General features: G+C 39.3%; 2 protein-coding genes across 4 annotated transcripts in view; one reads left to right on the top strand and one right to left on the bottom strand.

Moving 5' to 3' along the window:
- The window catches only part of LOC116294746 (cytosolic arginine sensor for mTORC1 subunit 2), a 10,436-nt gene extending 6,232 nt beyond the window's left edge, over positions 1 to 4,204 (top strand). For 2 of the 3 annotated variants that reach the window (XM_031702400.2, XM_031702399.2), the window contains exons 9-10: positions 196 to 255; positions 3,862 to 4,204. In XM_031702400.2, coding sequence (XP_031558260.1) covers positions 196 to 255 — 60 coding nt within the window. In that variant the 3' untranslated portion in view covers positions 3,862 to 4,204. Of the gene's footprint in view, positions 1 to 195; positions 2,035 to 3,861 lie in introns of those variants that run through there. The other variant, XM_031702398.2, reaches the window with a different exon arrangement.
- LOC116294724 (uncharacterized) lies at positions 2,337 to 23,771 on the bottom strand. Its single transcript, XM_031702372.2, has 18 exons — positions 23,633 to 23,771; positions 20,344 to 20,450; positions 19,663 to 19,794; positions 18,325 to 18,434; positions 17,469 to 17,567; positions 17,059 to 17,178; positions 16,323 to 16,448; positions 15,706 to 15,837; positions 15,363 to 15,488; positions 14,716 to 14,838; positions 14,323 to 14,445; positions 13,407 to 13,757; positions 11,432 to 12,654; positions 10,607 to 10,745; positions 5,805 to 10,256; positions 4,542 to 4,709; positions 3,934 to 4,152; positions 2,337 to 3,427 (listed from the first exon to the last, which is right to left on the bottom strand). The coding sequence occupies exons 2-18, from the start codon at positions 20,430 to 20,432 to the stop codon at positions 3,156 to 3,158; spliced, it is 8,004 nt and encodes a 2,667-aa protein (XP_031558232.2). The 5' UTR covers positions 20,433 to 20,450; positions 23,633 to 23,771; the 3' UTR covers positions 2,337 to 3,155.

The following is a 23,771-nucleotide window of genomic DNA, read 5'->3' as shown; positions in this document are numbered from 1 at the left end:
AACATCATCGCCTTCACCATCACCGTCATCTCTTCATCACCACCATAATTATCTAGACTACTCCTAAAAGATTAATCTTAACACACAATGCTCGTACAATCTGTTAAAGTAAATTACCTCACAATGATTTAAAGGGCAAGGATCAAAGTAACCAAGTGTAGAATTTAACATCTCTGCTCCTGGTTTGTATTCTAGATCCCTGAAGGAGAGATTAGCCACGCTTTAGAGATATTGGATTCTCTGAAAGTCAGCTAGGTAGGCATGTAGATAGCTTCCTAGATAGACGTTCTTCGTGTCACGCAACGTTGCGTGACAGACACTAAGAACGTCTGCAAAGGAGGCTAGCATGTAGATCTATCTCTACGAAATATCACGATAATTATTTTATTAGAATTTAAAGATACCGAGCCATAGCATCATATACACTGTACCTTACCCCAAAAATTAAAGTCGAGTGAATTTACTTGGACCATGAAAAGCTGAAAAAGTTGTATACGGTGTAATACATGCATCAAGAGTTCCGCGCTACTGCTCTAAGCGCATGCTCAAGGGCCGTCAAAAACCGCAATCATGGGTTGTAAAAATTGCTATATTTTGGTTTATTTGATTTGGAATTAGTTTAACGCTACTTGCTCTTGAATATTCAATGAAAATTGTGCTTGATAAGAAAAATACCATTAAAACTGTTACAACTCATTTTTTGACCCCTTGAACGTGCGCTTAGAGCAGTAGCGCGCAACACTTGATGCATATATTAGTGAGTAACGATAATTGAAAAAAAAACCATTTAATTAGTGCCTACTACTATGTATTATGCTTTTTTTTTTTTTTTTTTCACGGCCAAGTACAATCACTCTAATAACACTGCTATGGATATGTTAGAAGAGCACTGTCTTCTCTATAGGATTAGACCTCTTTACCTCGAGCATAATGTTTTCCCGTTTCACAACATATTCATTATTTAAGAATAAGATACTTTGTTTAAAAGTTGTATCTATATTCATGTGTCTTCTCATGTGCAACCGTTAAACAAAGAAATGATAATCTAGGGTATTATACGTGTTGCGGAATGGGAAGACATTACGTCCAAGGTAAATAGGTATGTTATAGGTTACACTGTACCCTCCAAAGTGAAAATATAGTAGACTAGTAAGTGTAGGACAGAAAATGGGGAAGATGGTCTGAGACTTGAAAATTTCATCGATGATTCAAAACAAAAAGCGACCAAATATCAAACCTAGTAGAAAACACACTGGAGCTAACTTCAGGTAGAATGATGCGTGCTTGGAATCTTTAAATAGATGGGCTTTTCTTTTTTTTTTTTTTTTTTTTTTTGCAAAAGTGCGGAAAATAAATCTGTAAAAAGTATTGGGTTATTCAGTATTAAGACGGAAAGAGGTACGGTAATGGCTTACAGCAAGTACACTGAACGAAATGCCGTAGAATGGTTTTGGTATGATTTGGAAACATACGGTACTGACTTACAGCATGTACACAGCACGACATGCCGTAGAATGGTTTTGGTATGAGTTGGAAACATACGGCACCGACTTGCAACAAGTACACGGCACGAAATACCGTAGAGTGGTGTTCGTATGAGTGGGAAACATACGCGGTACTGACTTACAGTACGTACACGGTACGACATGCCGTAGAGTGGTTTTGGTATGAGTGGGAAACATACAGTACTGACTTACAGCACGTACACGGTACGACATGCCGTAGAGTGGTTTTGGTATGAGCGGGAAACATAGCGACAACTTTTTAAAAATAGATGTACATCAGAACAAATTTTATCGATAATGATTTATGATCAAATTGAAAACGATGAATGCTTTTTGCTGCAGCATTTTATGTATAACCAGCAACATTTTAGACCATACGATTAATTTAAATTTAGATTTTTATATTTAACTATTTTATATTTACTGACGCCTGCATGTGACGTCCACTTATTTTGGGGTTAAAACAAAGTCAGTTATTTTATTAAGAAATGTGAATAAATAAACTCATTAAAGGTTTGGGTACGTTGAGCATATGTTCGTCAGAATACTTCACTGACTTGGGAACCACGAATGATGTGTGTCGCCTCTCAACAATAGCCTTTCCGGATTAGACCGTTTTCTCAAGGTTGCGTGCGCATCCACGGGCCACAAAACTAGAATATTTTCACTCGGCCCCAGCCCCTCGATTCCGGAAAGGCCTATTAAAGCGACTTTAGGTGTATCGCTGACCAAAATAGAGGCTTTGCACGCACCATCACGTGATTACAGCCATGATGCCATCGGTTTAATATGATTAACACAGGCGAAAAAGACATTATTGTGCCTCCTGTCATGCCTGCCATCATGTGATGGTGCAAAGCCTCTATCGATAAGCATTCTTAATTTAAAAGTTTTGCTTGTTGCTGGAAAGATTACTTCGTGTGGTACCCCTCGAAAATTTGGTCGCCAGCAACGTTTGCTTCTTGTTAAAGGAAAATGAGTGACGAAATAAGCTCACAAAGTATTTATGTCTACTCAAGGGTTTATTCGTTCATCATTATAATACACCTATTACACCATCATTATAATACGTCATCATAATGCGTCACCATTATAATACGTTATCATTATAGTACGTCATCATTATGATATGTCATCATTATAGTACGTCATCATTATAATACTTCATCATTATAGTACGTCATCATTATAGTATGTCATCATTATAATATGTCGTCATTATGATATGTCGTCATATGATACACACCATAGCCACCGAAACTCCACTCTATTGTAAAACAGAGTTGCGTCCGAAACGACCGTAAAACTCATAAGGGGGTTGAAACGTGCAACATTTCTTTCGGAATATTCAACTTTTCTTGAGATATTTCTTTCCAGATCACGTCCTGTTGCTTCATAAAGTACCGACGCAGCTTAAACTAGTTGACTATTTAAAATGCTTAAAATTATGAAGCTTTTTCGCTAGCATATAAGTATCAAACCAAAAATGTAGTCAAAAAATGCACCCCTTTACAAATTATAAAAAAAGCTATACATTTGACAAGGCTGCAGCCTGACAATTGCTCTATATAACTTATTCCCCCCATCCCATTCCCCAATAAAAATCACGCTCCCACGTCCCTATATAGGTAGAATACTGTAAAAAAGACTCTATGCATCGCTGGAGCTTGTCAAAGCTAAATACAAAGGATTACTTCGGGATAAAGATTCTTCCTCCTGAATTTCATCGAATGATTTGTATAATGGACTTTCACACAATTCTATTCCTTTTTGCTTGTCTTTCTCTTCTTCCTGATCAAAAACAGGATTGTCGAAAACAGTCGGTTGAGTGTCATAGTGTTCCTCGTGGATGGCGATTTCTGGCTTCGAGATTGGAGGACCTCGTTTCTTCTTTAGATAAATATATCCTAAAACTACAACCACTGGAAAGAAAAATGATTTATCGTTAGCAACAAGTAAAAATAATGAAACCAGAGAGTAACCGGTTCTAAAGCATTTCATTCTTTTCCTTGGAAAAGCAGGAATTGCATGCACAACAGAAGAGAACTGGTTAAAATCCTGCAACTTTGAAGGATTGGGAAAATGTTTTCGTAAAACTGACACCTTATATAGTTATTTTTAAAGAGAAAAATATCAAGCCGGAAATCAAGTCCTCTGTAACTTGTTAAGAGGGTCTTGAAGCAGGGATCCTCATCCCATTTCCCAGCGCCCATTTTGACCAAATCCCATAGTCCCATAGTCCCAGCCTAAATCTCAATCTCGTTTTTTGTTTGTGAATCTAAATTCAAGTGCATAAAATTCCATCTCCCCAGCACAACAATAAAGGCGAATCCCAGCTCGCATTTTACTTTTTCAGGACCCGTTGGAGTTCAGAGTACAGCAACTGCAAAAGTGCTCTTAATCATTGGTTTGAAAACAATCGACTCACCTATCAAGCACAGCAGGCCAACTGCAACACCAACAGCAATCTTCCAAGATAGTCCTTCACTTCGTAGGCCTTTCTGATTAAGAATGTGACTGTTATTTTTAGCTGGTTCAGTCGGCTCTGTGGATCCTTCACTGGTAGGCAACTCCCCTTCTGTTGTGATGGGCGACTTCGTTGGGGTAGAAGGGCGTGGCTGAGATGGGGTAATAGTCGAATATTGGACTTAAAAATAAACAGATAAAATTAAATGTGAGATTAAAACTAAGAATAATAATGAGGTTTTTTCTATTCTGGGAAAATCAAGAGTCGACTAATAATTTGTATATGAAATAGCACGATTTCGAGTACAATTCGGAATTTATAGGTACAAGTGATGTTTTGAAAGTTTTTAAAATTTGAGAACTTTCAAAACATCACGAGTATCTATGATTTCCGAATTGTACGAAAAAATTGTGCGACATTTTGTTTATTATACACACTGACTGGCTGACTGACTGACTGACTGACTGGCTGACTGGCTGGCTGACCGATACCACGTTAAAAAATAAAGTAACTGGATACACAGTTGGAGTAAATCTCGCTCTATTTGATTATAAGTACCAATGCACTACCTTTACAATCGCTGATATCCCTGCTGCCTGTGCTGTTGGTGGTAAAACCAGATGGGCATGGTAAACAAGATGACTGTCCCTGACCGGGTTGGTAGGTATGCAAAGGACAGGGCGTACAGGTACTGACTGCTTCGTTCTCTGAACCAAATGTACCAGGAGGACAGTTGACTGGGACGAACAGAAATAAAATGGACAATTAAGAAAAAAACAACAACAAAAACACACAAATATCCAAAATGAGTTTTACGCAACCATGGATAAACCCTTGGGATGAACGAAGTCAGACCATAAGCGTGTTTGAAGTCGAAAGAGGCATTCAAGTCGCATTGTTACATACAATAATAGCCGCCTCCCCCATCACGCAGTCCCGCAACTCTTATATTGATTTTACGTAATGAGGCCTTAAATTTATGGTCATCTGTTAGACAATAGCGAACAAATCACCGTTGCCGCGGTTTTCCCGGTGGAATTACGATCTTGTCCCACAAACAACTACACAGTATCTGGTTATTAAAGAGATACTACAAGGATTAAGGAGATGATTTTCCTTTATCCTTAAATGACAGTAAACGATGGAAGCAATTTATAACTCAATTTTTCGCGATCAGAGTTTTAACTGATTCTTAGATATTCTAACTTATTTGTCGAGCTTGTGGGACATAGCAACGGTAACTACGGGTAGCGGAACCATAAATTTCCATCACGTCCGAATTCCATACGACACCTCAACGCCTGCGGATGTCTTGGGCGACATAGCACGGAGGAACCTTGGTACGTTTCGAATCCAATAAGATTTTCGACTCTTTTTTTAATAGCATATTTGTCTTGGAATTCCTAATTTCATTCAAACCTTGGATGTTGGTAATAATTTTATTTTTATACCTCTTTGATTCCTGTAGTGATACTGAGTTAAGTAACCGGCTTTCAACCTAAAAATCGAACGGTGCTTTCCTGGTTTGGAAAACCTCCTGGAAAACGTTTACTGACAAGAGCTTTTATTCTCGCACTTGGTTTCTTGGTATTTTCTTTCTATATTACTATAATTTCTGCTTACATGTTAATGGGATTACCTACCCAAAGGAGCGTTTCCCATTCTTATTTGAGCTACAAATAAGAGCCCAACCCCAAAACCCAAACCCGTTTCTTTCAAGGGGTTTATAAAAATTTCCAAAGAATTCAACTCTCTCGTCCCCCGCTCCCCCTCCCTCTCCTTGTCAATGTCTTATCAACACATAAAACAACAAGTCGAGTAAGTTTACTTACTGCACATGTATTCATTGTCGTACAACTTCTTTCCTTGTCCACAGATCCCCAAAAACCGAACGGCAGATACACTATTCTTCATCAGTTCGTACTTCTTCGTTCCTATATTAACGCTGTGTGTCTCTTTTGAGGTGGCATTAAGTAAAGTGGTCACGGCATTATTGAGTTGTTCTACAGAATCTTCAACATTGTCTGCATTTTGCTCTGCTTGTGTATTTGAAAGGTTAAAAGAGCCGGTGTTCGTGCTGCGGACCACAAACGTCGACTCGCAAATCGTGGCGTTCTGTCCAGCGCCGTTAACATCTGGGTAGCAACGTTTGAGGCGAGTTCCAGACACGCAGTCTGAAGTTAACGAGGTTAGCGGACAGATCCAATTTCGAAGGAAAGTATTTACAGTTTCTTCGGAATTTGTTTCCTGGATGCCTCTCTCGACACTGTACAATCCTTGTTTAGATTCACGTTTGTGGTCGACTGTGCTAAGCCTGATGTTTGCAGCGAAAATGACCCCTGGTCGTACAAGCCCAAAGTCTAACACTGTTATAGATGTATCCTGAGAATCGATGCTGCCATAAATATTACTAATTTGACACTTGTACATTCCTTGATGCTGCTTATTTGCTCTGTTAACAGAATAAATAGGATACGTCTGACCAGCAAGTTGATCATAGGCGTCATTCGGTCCTTTTTTAAAGTACCATTGGTATTTTATTGGACGGGATTTGCTCAATGCCTCGCATTCTAGGAAAAAATCACTGTCCATTGTCACACTCAGTTGTGATGGAGCCTGCTTTGTGATAATTGGTGGGCTATGTACTATCACCAGGGAAGGAGCCGATTCGATTAGCGCCACATGATTGTACGCAACGCAGGTGTAGTTACCGCTATCTTCATTTTTGAGACTTTCCAAAAAGAGGTCATTCTTTACTCGACCTTGGAGTACTATACCGTCTTTCTTCCATTGGTAAGAAGGAGATGGAGTGCCAACGGCCAAGCACTTCAGAGTAAGCTGATTCCCTACATTGATTTCATTGATGGCATTTGGCTGCTTCGTCATATTAGGTCCCGATGCACAATATGTTTCCAAATCTCTTGCTCCTTGAAGTTTATCAAGTGTACTCTTTGATTTAGCGTTAGCTTCGTTCGCTGAAAAATTAAAGCTGTTTAGTATTGCTGTGAAACTTTGTCTTATATCAGCTATCTGAGATTTCAGATACGAGGCTTTGTGAAGTGTTACATTATCATAAAGGTAAAACAGGTTGTCTAAGTTATCTTCCATGCAGTCGATAAATCCATTGCACTCGGTTGCCGAATTATGAAAGAGCTTTTCCATCACGGCAGACCAATCCATAAATACAAGACCACCAACTTCTTGCAGGGTACTAACAGTAGATGCATTTATTAGCTGCAGAATGGAGATTGCCTGGACAATTTCTTGTTGTTTTATGATATTTCCCTTTGCAGCATTGATGTCTTGGCTTGTTAAGCCGAGCTTGTTTGCTGTGTCACTGTCGTAAGACAGCTCCTTGTCATTACTTGCTCCATTACTAGGTACTTTTGTTACATCTGTTAATGCTGTAAGTATTCTTTGAGTAACATTGTAAAGTGACTTCATCACCTCGCTTAGACCACGTTCATAATTCACAGATAAAGAACACTTTCTTTTCAACTTTATCAAACCATCAAGACCTTGGTTTTTATCTCCTTCTTGGCTTTCTATCTTATCTTGGATCTCCATTTTGTACTCATCACGCAGAGCTGCAGAAATCTTGCCATAGTAAGATGATGCAATCGTTCGTGATGCATTATGCAGAAAAGACTTGGAAAACTTTGATTTCAGCGTGATATTGAACTTCTTTACAACTCCCTCCGCGAATGTTGTGACTTCTACTGGGACACTCGAAATATCAGAGTCTTTCTCAATGTCAAAAGATGCATTAGTTACTACCACAAGTTTTGGTTGAGCTTTTGACTGCCACTTCTTGGCAAGCATCAAAGTATCATGCATCTTTTCTGCATTGTTTAAGTGAGCTTTTCTAGAAAGTTCTGCCGCCAAACTTGTACTTTCGTAGCTTTTTTGAAGGATATCGCGTGATGTTGTCAGAGTTTGAAGATTCGTTTTTCTTCTCTCTACCTCAATCTCAGCCTTGTAAATATTACTTTGCAAGTCTAAGAGCCTCTTGTAGGGCTGAACAAGTAGCTGTTTTGCTTGGGAAAGTTTTTCAATGGCAGTATTTCTAATTATTCGACAAAATACATTCCCTTTCCTGCAAGCCATGTTCTTGACTCTAGTGACACAGGTCGTTCTTTTGCAGCATGGAGTCGATATGGATTCTGTCTGAGTTTTGGTTTCGCACGAAGTTTCGCATGGATATACAGCATTCTTGTACTGGAAGTTAAAGCTGTCGGTATAGCACGAAGAAGATATCGTACTACATTGCCAATACTTCACACTCTCACTACGACATTTCATTGTATTTTGAGAGGCCATTCTGTTGCTGTACGCTGAAGGTTCGGACAAGCTATCGTCTGCCATTTTTTCAGCCTTTCTCATGCTTCCTGTTGCCAGATAGTATTTTAAGACATTCTTCATTCGCAGCGACATCCACTCTGGGACAACGGACGGCGAGAGACCTTTAATGCTTTTGCTTCTTTTTTCTAAATTAGAAAGAAAGACTCCAAAACCCGATGTAAAACCACATTTAATAGACGACTGTTTCTGCATTTTGTCTCGTTGCGCGGTGATATTTTTGCAGACATTTTTCTTGCAGTCTTTCCAAACCCCAAACGGTGCTGTTCTCTCTATGACAGAACGATAACATGCCCCTTGACAGAGATTACGTATTTTACCAGTGATGTTCGTATTACACATGGAGCACATAGTACCTGGCACACATTCAAAGGGACATTCATTGATTGCACACAGTTTTTCAAGGATCTTGACGGTATCGTTGAATTCAGTACTTTTATTGACGTACAACTGTCGCCTTGCCTCCGTGTATGTGTTGGTCGACGCACTAAGATTCCTGACAGCGTCCAAATACAATGCATTAGCGTCTTGCAACCGCAATTCTGCTGTATCTAGGAGGAGTTTTGTTTTGTTTGCTCTTGATTCAGCCAAATTCTGAGCTTTTTGAGTAACAGCCATTCTTTTACCAACTTGAGTCACAATAATTTGTATGTACTCGTTCGTGGCTGTTTCAATCGCAGACAGCAACGACGCTTTTTCTCCTGAATTATTATCAAAAAAACCACGAATCCTTAACGACAATTTCTCCCAAGCCTCCAGTTTACCAGAAACGTTCACAACCGCTGGAAATTCCTGAAAAACATTAACCCCAGTGGAGAATCTTAAAGAGCTGTTTTGAATTTTTATCGAAACTGGAATAACTTCTCCGAACAAGCGCGCATTGGCGGACAGCGTACCGTACGATTCTTTAGACGACAAACGTACGTCCAAAAAGTGACCAGAATCAGGTGCAAATACAAAGAAGTTCCCTAGCTTCGTTTCCTTGTTCGTCGTACTTAATATGTGAACTCCACTATCAGATGTCTCTCTGAAAAGCTTGCAATTGTTTTTGAACATTCTGTCGATTTTGATGTCGATGGTCGTGTTTGGGAACCGCAAAGGACCATATTTAGACGAACCATTAACGTAAAGAACCAATTCGGTAATTTCATAATTATTGGTGCCATTATTATTGGTGCCATTGTTAATAGTGTCATTATTATTGGTGCCATTATTATTGGTGCCATTGTTATTAGAGCCATTATTATTGGTGCCATTGTTATTGGTGCCATTGTTATTGGTGCCATTGTTATTGGTGCCATTGTTATTGGTGCCATTGTTATTGGTGCCATTGTTATTGGTGCCATTTTTATTGGTGCCATTTTTATTGGTGCCATTGTTATTGGTGCCATTGTTATTGGTGCCATTATTATTAGTGCCATTATTATCGGGACCATTATTATCGGTGCCGTTATTATTGGGGCCATTGTTATTGGTACCATTGCTATTGGTGCCATTGTTATTGGTGCCATTATTATTTGTGCCATTATTATTAGTTCCATTATTATTGGGGCCATTATTATCGGTGCCGTTATTATTGGTGCCATTGTTATTGGTGCCATTATTATTGGTGCCATTATTATTGGTGCCATTATTATTGGTGCCATTATTATTGGTGCCATTATTATTGGTGCCATTATTATTGGTGCCATTATTATTGGGGCCATTATTATTGGTGCCATTATTATTGGTATCGTTCTCCTTGTGCTTGAAGTTGTAATGGTTCTTTTTCATGTTGATGGATGCAAACGCCTGCATGTTGTCGGTCACCTCAAGGTACGAGGAAATAGTACTTGAGTTCAAGGTTTTTCCATTTAACAAGCCCTTGATTAGCATATTAGTTTGTCCATCTTGTCTGCATCCACTGTTTGTATCAACCAACGACTCTGGTAAAATAAAGGAATCATAGTAGTATAGGCAGTATGATAATTTAATTGTTGACATCGCTTTTTCTGATTTTTCTGCTTCATCGTTGTTGAAGCAAAAAAACATGAAAAAACCATAGAGACAAGCCAAAACAACACATTAACATTCTTACACAAATGGCGCCTTGCCACAACTTTCTTCCCTCCTTCCCTAACAACACACACCACAACCACCGCCACCACGCACCTTTGAACAGTGAGAGCCATACATCCAACGCTTTTGATATTTAATTCTGCGACTTTCAATTGGTATTTAGAAGTTCATCAAGCACATCATGCTTATTTGGCCTTACATCGATCTTTATACGTACCTTGATGCTTAATACTTGATTTAATTTTGGAGAATTCTATTATCAAAGGTTCAGGTCCAGACTGATAGTCTACAAACATGGATATGGTAATAGCACCTCGTACATCAGCTTGCCATTGGGAAGGTAAGGCATTGGACAACTAAACAAACAAATTAGATTAAGTTAACTGGGAAAAGTTGAAAATGGGGCAAGGAAAAAAGCTGACGACAAGTTTTTTCAGGGTTTTGCGGATCTTGGGGTAAATGTGTTATGAATAATGGTTTCACGATGGATGACTTGAACAGAAATTGGTCCTGTTATTTCAATCACCTTGGCGATCAAGTCTTTTGTCGTTGTGCATGTGACATCATAGCCGCCATGTTGGTTGACTCGAACAAAAGATTGGTGTTGATTCATTTTGTTTAGCATGTCAATCAACATGCAATGGTGGCCATGTCTTTTGTCCTTCCATTCTCATGTGAATAGATGCACCCCACTTGGTATATATAGCCTGTGTACAGCCGCTTCCCACCCCTCCCCCTACTGGGAAAAAACTATCTATCGTCATGTGAACTAACTTGGCGGCCAAGTCATTTGCCCTTGTGCATGTGACATCATAGCAGCTATTTGGGTTGACTCTAACAGAAGATTGGTGTTGGTTCTTTTTGTTATGTCAATCAACATGGCGTCTATAACTTTTGTCTTTGTGCATGTGACCTCATAGCAGCCAATTGCTTGACTTAACGAAAGATTTGGTTTTGGTTTCATGTCAACTAACATGGCGCAGGTTATGTCTTGCTACAGAGATGCACAATACGTCACCTATAGACAACGTCACAGTCTTACCTTTTCTATATCTGCATCAAAAAGTGTGCTTCCTCTGACAACAATGCTTTCATTATTCTTCAATGTGGCGTTTAAACCACCGAATAGTTCCAAATTACCGACAAGCGGTTGCTGTGAATCCAAAAATTCACTGCGTGAAATGGTTTTGTCCAAAGAGAATTGCACATAAATAAACGACAATTGCCAACCCGATGAACCAAATATCTTCTGCATGTCCATGGTTTGTATTTGATAGAAAGAGAGTAAACTCAAGGCCACGATCACATTCGGTCTCTCTGTCTTTGAGCAGAGTTCAACTGCAACCACATGGGGTTTGGACTTCGTCGATGGTGAAAGACGTAAAGTACTTTGCCTGACTTGTAGTATTGTTTCATCGGTAATAAGTAATACAGAGAACAGCTTATCAGCTCCGACGGTAACTTTGTCATTCCCAATAACACTGAGCAGCTGCTTGCCCGTCCAGAGATATGTCTGTACGTCATTAATGTTGTAGTCAGATGTTCGCGTAGTGCGAATACCAAACCATGATGGAAAACTCGTACCAACTGAGTGGAGAAATTGTGTCGCAAAAATACTTGACAAAGAGCATTTGGATTTTGACGAATCCGATGAGCAAGATGTCACTGAAGATCCTTGAATGGCTTTCCCACTTGGAAGGTTTATTCCTGAGGTTGAAACTGGGAGGTTGTTTAGACTTACGATCCCATCTGTAGCAATACCTTTTCCAATGTATTTCCATTGGGACGTGGAATACAGAACAACACTAGCATTTATCCCGGTGCATTCCCGATACTCAAGTGTGTAGCATCCCTTTGGAAACGTTTGGTTTGAACCACAAGAAGAGTTGTGCCCTACAACTGATACCACATCGGGAGAAGGCATGTTGTAAATATAGCTGTCCGGTCCAGAAAGACTGTATTTCACAAGATGATCACCAATGACAACAGAAGAGACAGTCATATTTATAGTTACAAAAGGTTCTCCATTCTTCGTCTTGTTTGGATCGATGAGACAAGAACTCGGGTTGAATAAGATTTTATTTGACAAAGGAGTAAATACGACTGGTTTAGTAGGGGAGCTGAAGACGAAGGTAACATTGGCACGGTTTCCTGGTGTCAGAGTTGGATAGTTGGGCGTCATTACTTGCCCTTGATCGCAGAAGGGTCCCTTGAAGCCAGTGTTCGTACAATTGCACTGGATTGTGGTGGCATTCACTAAGAATCAAACGCCACCATTTTTGCAAGGTTTGTACTGGCACAACCCTGCAACTGAATGAGATCAGAGAATTGAGTCAGCATGATGAAAAAATATAAACAATCTCTGGGCTGATCAAAGTCAAGATCAGCAGGGCACGGCTAACTCACAGGTCAAACTCTGAAACTATTCTGGGCTGATCAAAGTCATGATCAGGACACGGCTAACTCACAGGTCAAACTCTGAAACTATTTCTGGACTGATCTAAGTCAGGTCACGGCTAACTCCCAGATCGAACCCTAAAACAACCTCTCGAGTGACCTAAGTGAGGATAAGGCTAGCTCACGGAATAAATAGAAAAAAAATATCATGTTAGGTTTTGCGGAGGCCAGAAATAACCCGGAGAACCCGGAGAAAAACGTTCACACAAAGGAAGATAAACTCCACTTCACATGTGATACTGAGTCCAGGAATGATCCGAGACCCCAGAGGTGAGATACAAGTGCAATGACTACTTCTACATCGCCCTTGATTTGAAAGAAAATATTAAATAAAATATTTTTTGACCTTGTATCATTTCCTAGAGAATAAGATTCTTTCTATGAGTTGTATCCATATTCATGTATCTTCTCATGCGCAACCGTTAAACAAAGAAATGATACTCTAGGGAATGACACGTGATCTAAAATGTGAAAACATTACGCCAAAGTGGATTTGGTCCATAGCACAATCTATTCGTCTAATATAATCGAAATGTGTTATTTGCTTCCAAACTATTTACCTTTGCATTCACTAATCGATGGTTTCCACTGTTCACCATGCGAGCATTTGGTAACTGATGGTCCATTCAAAATATACCCTGATTTACATCCTACAGCACATTGAGAATCATACGAACTAGCACAAGGAATGTTCACAAAGCCATTATATGGGGGTTGCAAACTCGAGCACTGTTTCTGTACGCAGAGAGGTTGCTGGCCACTCCACTGTGCATCAGACATACACACACGGACCATTGAACCGATCAACTCGTAGCCTGTCTTACATGAGAATCGACATACATCGTCTGTGTTGAAGCCAGTACAGCTCCTTGATCCATAAGGTGGAGTAGCAATTGGCTGGCAAGGATAGCCTGCAGACAAAACAAAGCTGGACTGAATGCCAATATTCATTATTAGCCCACAAATTAAGGGAATATAATTGAAATTTTAGATCAAATTAATAAATAATTTTTTGCACAGTTTTTGCATACAAATAGAGTTCAATTCCCCGAGGATAGAAAATATATTGTTTTGGCACACCAACATGGCCGCTTTGACGTCAAGTGAAAACACTCTATACAAGCGGATGCATTTTACCGTAGTTCACGGAGCGGAATGGTTTGGAACTTCAATAGAACAAAGCTATTGTTTTGCGTACCATTACGATATACTGACCGTGCACAACGAACCAAAGCAAGTAAGGCTGAAAACACTGGTGTCATTTTTTTCATGTACGAACATTTTGAAAGTGAAAACTTTAGAGCGTCTTTTTAGGGGTAACTTTTATATTCCCGAATATTATCAGCAAACGGGGCAACTTTTTCCTTTTCTGTGCACGGTCAACGTCATATAACAATGGATAAAGTTGAACAAAAACCTAGAACAATAGGTTTTACATCACACTGCTGAAGACGTATTCACGAAACTTTCACTCACTTATACATGTCTTGAGGTCAATGTCAAGGTAGTAACCATGGCGACAGCTGCAATAGAAGCTGCCAATCACGTTAACACATCGCTGAGAACAACCGTCGATGCCCAACTGGCACTCATTGATGTCTGCAATTCAATGGTTACAGAAATGTGGTTAGTAAGCTAAAGCGATCGGTAGAGCAGTGGACGCACTGAATGGAAGCCAAAAATCCAAGATAGAGTAATAACAGCGCACGGCACGGTGACGGTACGAAATTGACGACGTCATTTGAACCAATCACGGCACGTGACATCACTTGTTATTCAGTTAGCTTGCGCAGACACAGCACGGTCACAGCACATCCGTTCATGAGTTTTTCCGCTCTATCTGTATCTATACACGGCCACAATACATACCATTACAACTCCTGTTGTTAGTTGCAAGCTCATAACCAGTGCGACATCGGCAATAATACCCTCCAATGGTGTTGTTACACATGTGCGCACAACCAGATACACCACGCTCACATTCATCAATGTCTAAAGTAGGAAATAATTATAGGTCTCTTTAGCTTGTCGTCGCGGTCGTTTCAGACATCGATCACGTGTCATTCTCTAGGTATTATTTCTTTGTTTAACGGGTGCTCATGAGAAGACACATGAATATAGACACAACTCAAACAAAGAATCCTATTTTCAAGAGAATGTCACATTGTCTGAAATCAGGAAAAAATTCAGCTCAAAAACAGAAAGCTCTACAAGCTTATTTGTTTAGAAAACAATTCTTTAGAAAATAAATTCCATTTGTGAAAGTTAACTAATACCCCAGTTTCGAGTTCTCTTTGCTCAGCCTTATTCTCGGTTGTGCGTTATAATTTTCAGCTATTCAACCAAAACCCATGGTATTATAATCAACTCGTATTGTTCAATAGTACGTACATTCCTTACTTTACAATGAACCTTAATACAAAAATAGAACATATTCGTACACAGTCAAGGCTAACACTGAGTAAATGCAAACTAAAAATGGCAGTGTTTACAATACAGCAAAAACTAGACTTTACCCAGACAAGTATTGTTGTCCCGTACATTCAGGTTGTAACCTTGGCGACAGTCACATGTGTAATGTCCTGGATGATTGATACATTTCTGCTCACAGGTGCTATTACCCGTCATGCACTCGTCATGGTCTAAACAAAATAAAAAAGACTTTTAATATCTTGGTATCAATCAGCTGAATGAATCTCATCATGAATCTTATTATCAGCCTTCAGTGGAGTGCAAACGCTGCCCGTTAATTGCTATCAACCAGAGAGTATTCTGTCGCTTGGTATCAATCAGCTGAATGAATCTCAATCCGTGGAAGAAGTTTCTTGCTTTATATAATCATATCAGAATGAGTCTTACCAGCACAATCTCTGCGATTTGTAGTCAGCAGAAAGCCAGATGGACAGGAACATTCGTAGCTACCAATTGTATTGTTACAACGATATGCGCAGCCGTGTTTCGTGCCATTAGATATAGAGCACTCGTCAATATCTATAGATAAACCAGAATGTTATTCGTAGGGTGCATCTCTTCACATGAGAATGGAAGGAGAAAAGACATGGCCGTCATGTTAGTTTACAAAACGGCAAAATAGCTACTATATGACGTCACATGCACAATGACAATGACATGACATGATGGTTGACATGTTAAACAAAATGAACCAACCCCAATCTTTTGTTAAGTCAAGCAAATGGCTGCTATGAGGTCACATGCACAAGGACAAATATTATAGATGCCATGTTGATTGAAATAACAAAATGAACCAGCACCACATCTTTTGTTCAGGAACGGATAACTAACAAATGGAATTAGAATGTAACGTCTTGGGTTTTGCATACAGAGAGAAACCCCGTAGAACCAGGAGAAAAACCAAATTATTAAGGTAGATAACTTCTACTCACATATCCAAGAGGTTAGTACACCACCACTACACCCCCTTACGTCATAGTACTGGGTTAATATTTGTCACATACCTGAGCAAGTTTTATTGTCGCTATTCAACATGTAGCCATTATAGCATCCACACTTGTATGTCCCTGGCTGATTAAGGCACACCTGTTGACAGCCTGTGTCGTTCCTGGTTATGCATTCATTGATGTCTGGTAGAAGATGAAAAGTACAAACAAACTAAAAATATCATGACGGGTAGCCTGTGTTACTTGGCGGTCCCCTCTTCCACCCAACTTGAATCGCGTATCCAGAGCCCAAGTTCGATCTTTTTGGTAAAACAGCAATAAACGAGAGGCTCTGGCTGCAACTGATTTCGAGTTAACGTCCGGTCCCTGGATCTCGGAAGCTAAATTTACTAATGTACCAAAAGTTTATTTTTCAAATTCTCTATGACAACCTTTTTGCAAGTAGGTGTATTTAGTAAAATATCATCTTTGGAACTGTGTGGTAAACACAGTCTGTATAAAATAACCACTTGTTCTATTTGCAGTACCTGTCAGCCATCTTCCACCAATATTTCTCTCAGAAAATCTCCATGTTTATAAGCTTCTATTCTAAATCAAACTATTTGGCTTTCTCCAGCTGAGAAAAACCTACGACTTCCTCGTTTGAAGTTAAGCTTAAGTTTCGAATGTCTATTTGACCATCATCCGTTCAGCAAGGACTTGTCTTACAAACGTAATTCAATTTAGGCGTCAGTGAGAAAAAAAATGTATGCTAAATAAAACATATAAGAAGCTTGAAACACGTTTAAAATACCTTGACAACGAGTCTTCCCTTGTAGTGTATATCCCACGTCACAAGAACAGTTAAAGGAACCTACGGTGTCGTTACAGTAATGATCACAACCACCATTGTTTGTAGCACATTCGTTTACATCTGGAAATACAAAACAAAGTAATCAAGTTACATCTGAATGGGAGGCGAACGCGCGCGTTTTGGCGCGAAAATTTACTGCCAAATCCACAGGAACCCCATCAATATAAATCGTGGACAGAATCATTTAGTCGCAAGGGCTTTTCTGTTTGCAAGACATAAAACAATATAGAATTGCTCGAATATTGTGACTATTGTGTTTTAGGACTAAATTTAAGCTAATTTGTAGCAATCCAGACAATGAATACATTATTAAAACTGATATGCATGACCTAGGTTTTTTTGGCACCTACTTGTAGTGCAGTTAGCATCAGTCCAACCTGACGTGCAATTACAATGATTCGGTTTGGTACAGTTTCCTCCATTAGTGCAATTGACCGTGGTGCAGATAGCTTAGGACAAATGAAAACAAATGAAGTAAGGAATTGGAAAGAAGGAAGGACTGAGGACTAGTAAGAAAGCACTAGAATTATTTCAAGGGAGCAAGGGAGCAAGGGAGCAAGGGAGCAAGGGAGCAAGGGAGCAAGGGAGCAAGGGAGCAAGGGAGCAAGGGAGCAAGGGAGCAAGGGAGCAAGGGAGCAAGGGAGCAAGGGAGCAAGGGAGCAAGGGAGCAAGGGAGCAAGGGAGCAAGGGAGCAAGGGAGCAAGGGACCAAGGGACCAAGGGACCAAGGGAGCAAGGGAGCAAGGGAGCAAGGGAGCAAGGGAGCAAGGGACCAAGGGACCAAGGGACCAAGGGACCAAGGGACCAAGGGACCAAGGGACCAAGGGACCAAGGGACCAAGGGACCAAGGGACCAAGGGACCAAGGGACCAAGGGACCAAGGGACCAAGGGACCAAGGGACCAAGGGACCAAGGGACCAAGGGACCAAGGGACCAAGGGACCAAGGGACCAAGGGACCAAGGGACCAAGGGACCAAGGGACCAAGGGACCAAGGGACCAAGGGACCAAGGGACCAAGGGACCAAGGGACCAAGGGACCAAGGGACCAAGGGACCAAGGGACCAAGGGACCAAGGGACCAAGGGACCAAGGGACCAAGGGACCAAGGGACCAAGGGACCAAGGGACCAATACAATGAGAGAATATAGAATGATGAACAAAAGTTGCTACCTCGAAGCTGGACCCAATTTTGTTCGTTATCTATCTTACCTATGGGACATTCTGTTCCTTGTTGCTTCCATCCTGGCGCACAGTTGTGCACAGAGTAACTTGTTCTGTAGCTGACTGATTTGTAAGCCGTCTTGAGGTAGTATGAAGTGCTGTTTATCAAATGGAAAAATAAATTATCTAAGAAATCACTAACTCAGAGCGTTGATAGAGATAATTTGATAGAGAGAAAATGCGACGCGTTTGGTGTTGTTATTCGAAACGCAGTCTTCCAGCCCCTCCCTCCCCTCCATGGATTAAGGACTAAATAATGAAATGAAAACCCCAAGGAGAACAAGGCTTGTGGATATCTTAAATGCGAGAAAGTTCTAGAAACTCTAGCTGAGAATCATAAGGCGACTTCATCGTTGGGAACCCAGTGGTAAAGTTCTGTCTCTCTGGCGAGCGAGAAACGAGCGACAGGACTAGCTTTACCCCTGGGTTCCCGAGAATGAGGCGACTTGACCTTAATGAAAAATCCATTCCAAGGTCAATTAATGGCATTTTGAGTTTTAATAGTGCTAGTTGTACGTATAGATTATTGAAAGTAATGGCACTAGTGTGCGTTAGTCATGGAAAGTGGGCCAAATTGGAATTAACGGACGTGAAAAAAATTGATAAAAAGCCGCTTTAACCGTCACCCGGTTGAGGATCGGACTGTTGTGCGGGGGGTCGTGGTTCAAGCCTTGGCGGCCAACACTCATGCCTTAAAATAACTGAAGACAAAGTGCTGTGTTTGTTATTACATCTAAAATTAAATGGCTAGACTTTCAAGTGGCTCGGATGACCACTTTAAATGTCGTTCCCATCTCTCCACACTCATCATTACTAACCAATATCGGTTTTGTACCTTGGGCTGCCCGTGGTTAGATGGCAGAACTATAAAATCCCATTACCCTTAATAATTGAATTCTTTCTTATGTAAAACGATTGTATTGCTCCTGCCATCTAACATTGACTACCGTCACGTACGTGATGGTGAAATGCAAAAACTCTATATCATAGGGACGTAAAAGAACCACTGAGGACGTAAAGAAACTCTGGCAGTGACCACCCTCAGTGCCTGCACCTCATACTAATCATCTCTCATTCATAAATAATCGTAAAGCGCCTTTGAACATATCCACATGGAAAAGATATAAAATCATAAATCATCATCATTTCATCATCATAACCATCATAATAATCATCATCATAATCACTTTTTATCGAAGTTTTACAATTTCTTTTTGACTATTGATTATACAGCTACCCAAGATTACTTCAGCAAAATGTTCAAGTTATTCGTATCGATGAGATTTGACCGATTTTCGACCGGTAGCCGCACTCACTTCAACCCACCTACACACTGTCCTCTTACACCAGCAGAAAATACAACTGCAAGTCTGCCAGCATCTTCGGTTACTAGTGGTCTGTTTGAACGATACTTGTCTGTAGGCAGTCATTCCATGGGTCGTGGTTACCACATTCGCTCTAAAAAACAACATATCATATATATTATATTTATATAGTCTCATAATAAGATAATTTAATATAAAAACTTAATGAAAAAAGACGACGTTTCGTTGTCATCTCGACAACATAAAATAACTGAAATCTCATTTTCTGATGGTATGTTGGGGCGCGCGTGCTTTATGAGAGCAGTGCACACATGCTTACGCACTTTCTGTTTTTTAATTATCCAAAATAAACGGCTTTTTCAATTTGTATTTTACTTTACTGTTCCATGGTATTAATTGTGAATTGACACTATGCAAGAGTGAAGGAACCGAAGGACATCTAATTCGAGAATGCTCTATCATAAATTGCCAAATATTTCAGTCTGAACACGTTTGGTTTTAACACAAGATTGCTTGGCAACGCCTTCTATCGCTATAAACAAGTTTTCGCATGTTAATTTAGATATCAAAAATGATAAGGATGAAACCAGAGGTCATACTTTGTCGGTGAGGGTGGCTGCTTTGAATATGACTCCCTGGAGAGCCATTCCCCCTACTGTGCATGTTATCTTTCTTGACTTACCCTCCGGGTCTAAGACCTGATGCTCCATCAGAATAAACGATGTAAACACTGCATACTAGAAGTAGTGCAAGGAAGACATGATAGGACATGACTTGTGCTGGAACTTCCTGCCGCCGTAATAAAAAATAAAAAATAATTTATTGGTATCAAAGAATGCGAACCATAAATTAAAAAAATAGCTAGCATTGCATCCAAGTCCATTTTAAAGGGTCTATGTAATTGAAGTTGTATCACAGTAAACCTTTAGACATTTATAATGAAAGATTCGGACTTTTGTAATAATGTAAATTGACCAAAACGTTGACAACTGCAATAAATGCCCTTTTAGAGATTTGCATGCATTCTTTTTTCCTTCAAGACTTCTCTATTTATTTACTCATCACTTAATTAACTTACATTTATAGAGTGCATACCATATATCCGTGAAAAACGTCTCACCGAAATGTGCACAAACTAGTTAAGTTCAGTAGACCTCAGTAGACCGTAGACCTACGAAACTTTGCACTAATTCGAACAATCTTTTTAGTTAACTTTTTGACGGTGTATGGTATGCATTCTACGAAAGAATCAAAGTAAGTTTAATCCTGTGTAAACATTGTCAAGAAGTTTCTCTATAAACCAACTGACATGTAATTAATTGACGAAGATTTCATATTCAGCAAAAATAGATCACCATGAAATACTCGGATACTCCGATGTTCGGTTATAATCTTATTGCTTTGGGCAGTAGATATTGTTTTTTGCTTCTACGATGAGTTTTAATGGACCAAAAACTTTGAACTTTATTTTAACTTTGATCTGACTTGTGATGTCTCGTAAAGGATTTGCGTAAAGGATTTGGACAACAGACTCAACAATGAAAAACACATGATAACAGCAATATCAAAGAACGGAGCGTCACTCGGGTAGTTTAAGACTTATGTTTTAGACCAGTTTAGACTGAAAGAACTATGTGTCAATACGTATTCAAGACTTAAACCAACCAAGATAGACTTAAACACCAATCAATTGAAACCCCCGAGACAGGCCGGGAATTAACGCGGCGAGACCGGGGATCTAACGCTTAATTAACAGCCGGTTTGTATCGGGATTAGAGGAATACAACGCGTAGTTTAATCAATAGTTGTAACAATTCGAGTAGCAAAAACTTCAAAACAATTTTAACAACAAATCTATCATCCTCCGGGGACCGGGGAAAAGGGCTACGCGAATGTTATATTCGCTGCGCTGTCCCGGGGGTCGGGGATGGGAATTTGTACATGACTAGTGCGCAAAACAAACCCGAGTTTATAAAATATTTAGGTATTTATGTTGATGAGAACATCAAATGGACTCAAACATGTTACTAACAAAATACATATCAAACAATTGTTGTCATTCGCGGGCTTCCTGTGGTGACAAACCACGCTCCCCTCCCCTACACAATTTCCAGTCTTTTTTCGGCCAAAACCAAGATGGCTGACTAGTTAGTGATGTTTTCACTCGATGTACTGTAAATTTGAGCAGTTTTGAGCAAGAAATTTGCCTATTTAGTGAAGAAAATTATATTCCAATTTCCTAATATGGTAAGTACATTCCATATATGGTAAAAGAAACGGCTCGAGCGGAACGACAACTTTTCTATGTGGAAAGTTTGATATGGCAAAAAATATAGGTATTATTAGGAAGTTAAGATATCTAAAAACATTAAAGGACATTTATTATGCTCTCATTTACCCATATCTTACATATGGCTTGCTCTCATGGGGTAACACATATAAGAGCTATATCTTTTGCAAGTAAATATGATTGTGCAACACCATTTCTATTTTGAAATTCAAAATGGGTTGTTTTGTATATCAAATTACTTATAATAAATCGGAAGTCCCAAGGGTCTTCTGGTCAGTTCTAAAACCAATCTCTTCTGCTGTGCATTCCTACAATACTAGACATGCTTCAAAAAGCAATTATTACACACCACCGATATGCTATTATGGTCAGTTTACTTTTACATATACTGCGCCAAAATTATGGGAAGAAATCCCTTTAATTATTAAAAATATCAATTCATTCAAAGTTTTCAAAAGTTCATTAAAATCACATCTGTTGAGTACCCAATAGTAACATATAATTAAAATTTCAAAATATATACATTCATATAGCTATTAAAAATACTTGTGTAAGTTTTGCACGACAATCTTGCCATTGATAATATATATTTTCTGTATGTAGTGATGGTTTACCCGAAAGTTTATACTACTTAAACCATCACTGCACACTCACTGTAATAACTGTTTATATTTAATATTTATTTATATATCTTTTTATAAAAACTAGAATAACTTGTAAATATAAACAATTATGATTTGTTATATTCATTTAAAGTGTGGAATTGAATTGAATTGAATTGACTGAAAAGCGTGCGATTGAAAATGAAACAGTGTTGTCTCGTACTTTCGTTTTTGATAAATTTATGACAAAACTTGACGTAATTCCGTTATTCTTTTTATAAACATATATTCATTATGGTGTGCGTCTTGACTCGCAGTCTGTAGGTCCTTTTACAGCCGCGATGAGATGTTTTTCGCGTTGTACGTCCCACATTTCGTCGCTTTTTTTAAATAAAATATTGATGATAAATCAATAATGATGCACAGCAGAATTGTCGGGCTATAGTCTTTTCATTCCCGGCTTTGAAGATCCCGGTTGCATAATCTAACAGTGTGTTCAGAGTGAAAGCCCCATCCGCATTTGTTCCAATGCAACCTGACACTTCTTCCAATAAGCATGCATCAAATTGGAGGTTAAGGACTTGACCTCCAAATCTCGAAACCGCAGTTTTCACTGTTTCGAAAGTACCATTAAATTCCGCACTACAGAAAAATCGAGGGCGTCTAAAATTTTCGCAGAAATACTCAATGTACGAAGCAAAAATTTTGCATTTTTTGTAGGTTCAAAATGTTACAAGTCATGTGAAATACCAGGCAAGGAGTCATTCGCAACCGTTAATGTAAAAGTATATGTTGATGTTCTATTATGATATATTGCTGAGCGAAATGACCTAAGGAATTTTTCGACCTTCAATTCCATTAAGATTTACTTAACTAAAGACTAAACGAACGACAACACTCTGGAGTAGCTGGTGCAAAATCACAGCTAATCGGTTTTGCTCAAAATTTAAATATTTGAAAAAGACTTCACTGCCGGTTAGATAGGTTTTGATTCCATATTTATGTATTATTACTGAACGACGAGTGAACGACGTAATCATATTTCGATGATAAATAATCAAGAACAACAAAAGACCTACCTGACGAAATGCTTGTGTTGCGTAGTCGTCCAAAAGTTAAACTAGTTTAATCTGTAACAAAGTGGAAAATTAGGCACGGTGATGCTCAGGATGGTCAAGGGGGTTTGTATGTGTTGAGACGCGCCAGTCGACCTCATAT

Source organism: Actinia tenebrosa, unplaced genomic scaffold (genome assembly GCF_029948245.1).
Source record: "Actinia tenebrosa isolate PJP-AT-01 unplaced genomic scaffold, QUT_ActTen_1.0 PGA_scaffold1__47_contigs__length_23844297, whole genome shotgun sequence".
Taxonomy (NCBI): domain Eukaryota; kingdom Metazoa; phylum Cnidaria; class Anthozoa; order Actiniaria; family Actiniidae; genus Actinia; species Actinia tenebrosa.
This window is presented reverse-complemented; position numbering and strand designations above follow the sequence as displayed.